Below are 6,074 nucleotides of genomic sequence, written 5' to 3' on the forward strand. Positions count from 1 at the left end.
TCTAGCAGACTTCCTAAATCTATCTTTTTTCCATAATGCCTTCACAATCCTGTTACAGGGAAGTCATACAGACATTCAATTGATCCTCCTCACTCAGGCGCTCACTCATGTAGGCTGTAGGCTACATCGTAACATACAATTACACACGATCTTCGCCTCCCATTCATTTTCCCAGTGCTAGGTTGGAGTGTGAGGGCGAGTGGGCTGTGTGTGTCACCCCAACACACTGTGATGTCATCAGCCCAGAGATTACACAGGGCCATATGGGTGATGGCCTGCCACAGTAATCCTCCATCAGCCTGCTCTTCCTGTCACACACATACACACTTACTCTCTCCTCACCGTGGGATGCTTTTCGGGAAACGTTGGGCCCTTACCAGTCAAAACCATTGCTCATTAAGCTAATAAGACAATATTTTGATTATATTCCGCAGTGTAGGCTACATGATGGAAAACAAACACCTGTTGTTGTGTATTTCCTTGGCTGGTGACGGAAGCGACGTATATAATCGCATTAGAGATCCTGGGATTATGAAGAACGGATATAGGACAGGTGGATAGAGTGAAGCGGAAGTTTATTACAAGACAATGTCATTCATATGTTTTGATGTCTAAATTCAATCTTTCTTTTCGGAATAGCTACAAGTACTATCCATCGAATAACCCCACATACCTCTAAATATTTATTTATTTTATTTTGATTTATTTCAAGTAAATGTCAAATTTTCGCGGTTATTTAAAGGAAAAAGGATCTGAATTACTAGAATATGACACAATATGTGCAGCACCGTGATGAATCGATGATTTCAATGTTCAGAATGTTTCAAGGGCGGGCTCAGAAGGCCGTGTCCATATATGGTTCGTGACGTCACGCGCCGGAGGTTCCATTCATATAAAAGCGATCCGACGGAATCCCCTTGAAGGAAATGTAGACTCAGGCACAGCACGCAGGGTTCAATAGGCAACCTGCACCCCTGAAACATCCACATCGCTACTGAAAACATTTCACTTTGTCACTCCAACATGAAGGTCTCCAGCATAGACTGTCGACGCCTGAGGAAGATCATACGGAAGGAGTGTGGGAGTTGTCTTATTGTGGACTGTAGACCGTATTTCTCGTTCTCCAGCTCGAGTATCAGAGGCTCCGTCAATGTCAACTTGAATTCAGTGGTGGTCCGGAGGTCCCGCGGCGGTCCGGTGCCTCTACAGTTCATCATCCCGGACGAGAGAGCGCTGTTTCGGCTCCGGGAAGGCAGCATCTCCGCGGTCGTGGCTCTGGATGACCGCACACCTCATTTACAAAAACTGAAGAAAGACAGTATTGCTCAGATTGTCATCAATAGTTTGTCGCACTTGGCGAGTAGCGCGAGCATCTGCTTCCTGAAAGGTGAGGAAATATTGTTGGACCGCTCGGTTGTTTTGTGTAAAGTTTTCACTAGAGGAAGTGTTACAAATATTTTAAGCTCTCGTTTAATTTTTTATTTAGTTTTGGAATGACGATCTCAGGACAAACAAATAAAAAATAAGACGTGTATCATGTTTATATTAATGTCAATTAATTAAAAAAATTCAGTGTTTTAAAATTCTTTACAATTCTCTGATTATTTAAAAAAAATTATATGAAAAAAATGACATTTTAATGAATAAACTGTTTAATTTTTGCTTTATATATATATATATAATTAAAATGTAAGATTAATTTAATTAAAATAATTATAATTAAACTGTTTAGTCTATCGATGTTTAAAAAAGAAAAACAGAGTTACACAAATATATATTAAAAAAATGATACACATTTTTACAACATAATAGATTTTATTACAATAAAATGATCAAATAATATAATAAAAGTGAACTAAAATGTAAAACTATATTTATTTGAAATCTCTCACCTCACACAGGCATATATAAGTATGTACGCTTAACATTAATAGCTTAGGTTTTTGTCTGGTTTTCAAGAGATAAATTCTCTTTGTGCATCAAAGGACGGATGAGTCGGAGAGGGAAGTATGAGAAACAGCACAGTGATATTTATAGCTATAGCCTATATCATATTTTACTCCTTTCAATGATTCAAACGTACAGGGATTTTTAGATTAATTTATTCAACTTGTTAAAAAGACATGTTGAAACTAGGAGATTTTGCTGAATGCAAGTCAAGCTCTTGATCTCATGAACACTCTCCCTCTGTTGGTGGGATTCTCTTTTTGCCTCTCACACTCGTGAAGCTCTTGATAAGGTGAACGACTCAACAATCCTTGACCACTCATAATAACGGCGCATTTCTCATTCCAGGAGGCTACGAGAACTTCCATTCACATTACCCCGAGCTTTGCACTGAAACCAAGTCTGTGGATCTGAGTGAAGACAAAAGTGAAAGAGGCGTCAGCAGTCACTGTGACAAACTGGGCTCTCGCCACAAACCAGACTATGATCAGGTAAGAGAGAAGAAAGCGAGCTGTTGTTTCCTCATTTTAACCCACTTCCACCGAAACCACTTCCTCTAACTGTTGGAGTTTCTGCAACAACTCCCCCTCTAATATGAGTCCAAAAACACAGAAAAGACTATGTGGTTCAAGATTCTACTCCATATATGTATGTATGTAACCCAACCATCCATCTACCCAAACCAAAGAGCCCCCTTTACAATCCTTCAAAGACATCCAACAGACATCTGAGGTCCTTTTATGTCTGACCTTTAGTCTGCTGTTCAGTTTTTATGATAAGGTCAAACGGTGCACCTGTTTGTCTTTAGGTGGTGAATCTGTTTTGAGAGTTTCAGTTTTGATATCTGTTTATTGTTGTTATTTTTCAGGGACGGCCAGTGGAGATCTTGCCTTTCCTATACCTGGGCAGTGCCTATCACGCCTGTAGACAGGACTATCTCAGTGACCTCCGCATTACAGCGCTGCTGAACGTCTCGCGCAGGGACTCGCGGCCTGCCAAAGGACTGTATGACTACAAATGGATCCCGGTGGAGGACAGTCACACGGCAGATATCAGCTCACACTTCCAGGAGGCCATAGATTTTATTGGTAAATAGTGTATATATACTATAGTTGTGTGTGTGTGTGTGTATTAATTATTTTTAAATTATTTAATAATTTTTATTTTGTAATTAATTATTTTATATAATGTTTAATTATGTAATATCATTTTTATTTTATTTTTATTTTTTTAATTTAATTATTTAATTATGTGTTGTATATCATTTGTTTTTTAATGATAATTTTTTATTTAAAGCTGTAAATTACTGTTATTATTAGTTTTAGTTTAGTGGTCTGAGCATACACAGTTTTCCATTCTGAGCACTTCATAGTCTCACATTCGGATGTGGTTAAACTTGCTTCAGTGGGTTATTAATAAGAATAAGAAGTTTTAAATGACAACATCTTTAGTGTTATGTAAACTTCACCCGTATGGCTAAAACCATTCCCAGAACTGAGCACAGACCTATAGATAGTGGAGCTTATTTCAGGTCATGTAAAAATAAGACTTCCTCTGCTTTACTAACACACAATTTCCATAATTTGACTGGACAGCACCTTTATTTACACCTACAAATCCCATGTTACTTGTGTTCTCGGAAATGCAATTAATACCAACTCATACTGAAAAAAATAAAATAAAATGAAACCAAGATAAAGAAAGATAAACGGACATGCCGCTGTGAGTCACAGGTTAGACTAATCCAAGATCATATGTGGCCAGTGAGTCAGTGGATGAGTCGATGATTAGTGGCGTTAGAATGGACTGGCATGTGTTTTGTAGGTTGTTCACAGCTTCCTTATCAGGTGAATATGTTTACACAATGATCTGAGAGTGTTTAAGGCTATTTGTGGGTGATTTGCAGGAAGCTTGTCCTGAAACTGAAACTGAAAGGTTCTTTGGTGAACCAAAAATGCTGCTTCTATGACATCACTGCATAAAAAAGCCTTTGTTTTAAGAGTGTAGACGTTGTTTACATAGACTTCACATATGACCAAAACTCCCAGCTTGACCTGTATTCATATTTCAGTTCCTCTAGTGAGGCTTTAACCATGTCATCCTGCCATTCAAGGACTTTGACTCGCATATCCCACATTTCATTCGAATATACTCAAGTTTCATTTACATTTGTCTGAATATAGACAGCATTACGTAAGAGACCATGAGGTGATTTGGTTTCCCGCAGGAAAGCGATAGCAGTGAAGTGAAAGAATAATCCATCGAAAGCTTCGGCTAAATGAGTGTGTGGTAATATTTAGGCGCATTAGGGAGTGTAATAGTCATTATGACGCCCACAGCTCGGCACCGCTTCGCTCCAGATGGGCTTCAGGCGTGATTCACACCCAGAAGGTTTTGTTTTAAAGAGACCAGCAGCGAGGGATCTCGCATGAACATGCGCTTCACTTCTCGGTGTGTGCATGGTTGACAGAAATGAGGCTGGAATCTGCTTAGCTGTATTAAATTAGACAGGAATACACAATCAGAGCTTTCCATAATGGTGAGAATTTATGGATTTGTGCGTCAGAGCTTTCTGGGGTGGAAATGAAATTGATATGACATTACGATAAAAAAGGGTCAGGGAGGAAATGAATTAGCAGAGTGATAATGGAGAGAGGATATCAGAAGAACTGAAAAATAACCATGATTGTGTTTCACTTGTTCCCTCTCACAACTCTATAGCACAACACCATTTAATGGCATTTACACATTGTAATGTTATGTAAACATATTTTACATACCAAAATGAATGTGCTCAAACTATAAGTCATTCATACATTGTAAAAAATATATTTAGTGAGTTGTAAATAAAACAAGTACAAGAAAGTACAAGAAAATAAAATTTCAGTCTTTCTATTTCAAAATTTCACATTTAATTTGGTGTTACTTGCCGTTTCTTTGTAGGTTTTTTTTTTATTTGCTAACAATTTCTGTGTGGAAATTGTTTCAAGGTAAATCCGACACCAATTTTTTTTTCAGTGAAGATTGGTTTCCCTCAAAAGTGTGAACATTTTGTCTCTGTGGTGTTTTCAAAACATTGCTTTGTTTGTTTGAAGAGTCAAGTCCAGTCCAGCATAGCAACGCTGACTCAACCAATGGTGTAAAATTGGGGCGGGGCTATTTGTTTGACTGGCCAATGGCAGATGAGGGGCGTGTTTGGGGAAACTTGTTTGAAAACAGTCAGACTCGTGCTGTTAATTCAAGTGCTTTTGTAATGAATTCATGTTCTTTTCTCTCCACAGAACGTGTGAAAGAAGAGGGAGGTAAAGTGCTGGTCCACTGCGAGGCTGGAATCTCTCGTTCTCCCACAATCTGCATGGCGTACATCATGAAAACCCAACGGTTGCGCTTGGAGCAGGCCTTTGAGGTCATCCGACAGCGGCGTGCCATCGTCTCGCCCAATTTTAGCTTCATGGGCCAACTACTGCAGTTCGAGTCAGAAGTGGTTTCTTCCGCGCCTCCGTCCGTCACTCCTGCCGCTCAGGAGACACCCACCTTCTTTAGTGGCGACTTCACACTCGAAACGGAGAACTTCGAGTCCTCGGTTTTCACCTTCCCTACCTCCTTCCTGACACCAATGCCCATCCAACCATCGGTTCACCAGTTCAAACTGAGTCCAATAACTGCGCTGCCTTAAACCGGCTGTCTGACTCATTGCAGTCTCAGTGTACTTGAAAAATAAAGGACGGGTGAACGGAACAAAGCAATGGACTATCACAGGGAATAAAATGCTTATGTTTTCATATAAAAAAAAAAAAATCATTGAAGACAGTGTTTGCTTTTTGATTTTGTTTGCCTTAGAGAAAACCACTGCACAATGATTACACTGCAATACCTGCCTTAGCTCGATTATGTTCTGCCTATCAACAGCGCCTAGCTGAGCAAATTAAATTATTATTATTTTTTTTTTTACAGTTTCTTTTTTTATGAATTGTGGATCTGTTAATAAACATTTTTACAGAAGTGCAAAAATGTGTTCATGTTGTCGGTTTATTATTAGCCGGTTTAATTTACTTTGCTATGTTTTACAGTTTTTAAACACAATCTGCAGATACCCCCCCCCCCCCCCCCCCCCCAACCCAACAAAA

At 39.1% G+C, this 6,074-nt stretch overlaps 1 protein-coding gene across 1 annotated transcript; it reads left to right on the forward strand.

The window, feature by feature from the left end:
* Positions 1-902: 902 nt before the first annotated feature.
* dusp5 (dual specificity phosphatase 5) lies at positions 903-5,891 on the forward strand. The gene is made up of 4 exons (XM_016243429.1): positions 903-1,387; positions 2,296-2,438; positions 2,816-3,035; positions 5,229-5,891. The coding sequence occupies exons 1-4, from the start codon at positions 1,024-1,026 to the stop codon at positions 5,621-5,623; spliced, it is 1,122 nt and encodes a 373-aa protein (XP_016098915.1). The 5' UTR covers positions 903-1,023; the 3' UTR covers positions 5,624-5,891.
* The last annotated feature ends 183 nt before the right edge of the window (positions 5,892-6,074 follow it).

This window comes from Sinocyclocheilus grahami, unplaced genomic scaffold (genome assembly GCF_001515645.1).
Source record: "Sinocyclocheilus grahami isolate Dianchi unplaced genomic scaffold, SAMN03320097.WGS_v1.1 scaffold691.1, whole genome shotgun sequence".
Taxonomy (NCBI): Eukaryota; Metazoa; Chordata; class Actinopteri; order Cypriniformes; family Cyprinidae; genus Sinocyclocheilus; species Sinocyclocheilus grahami.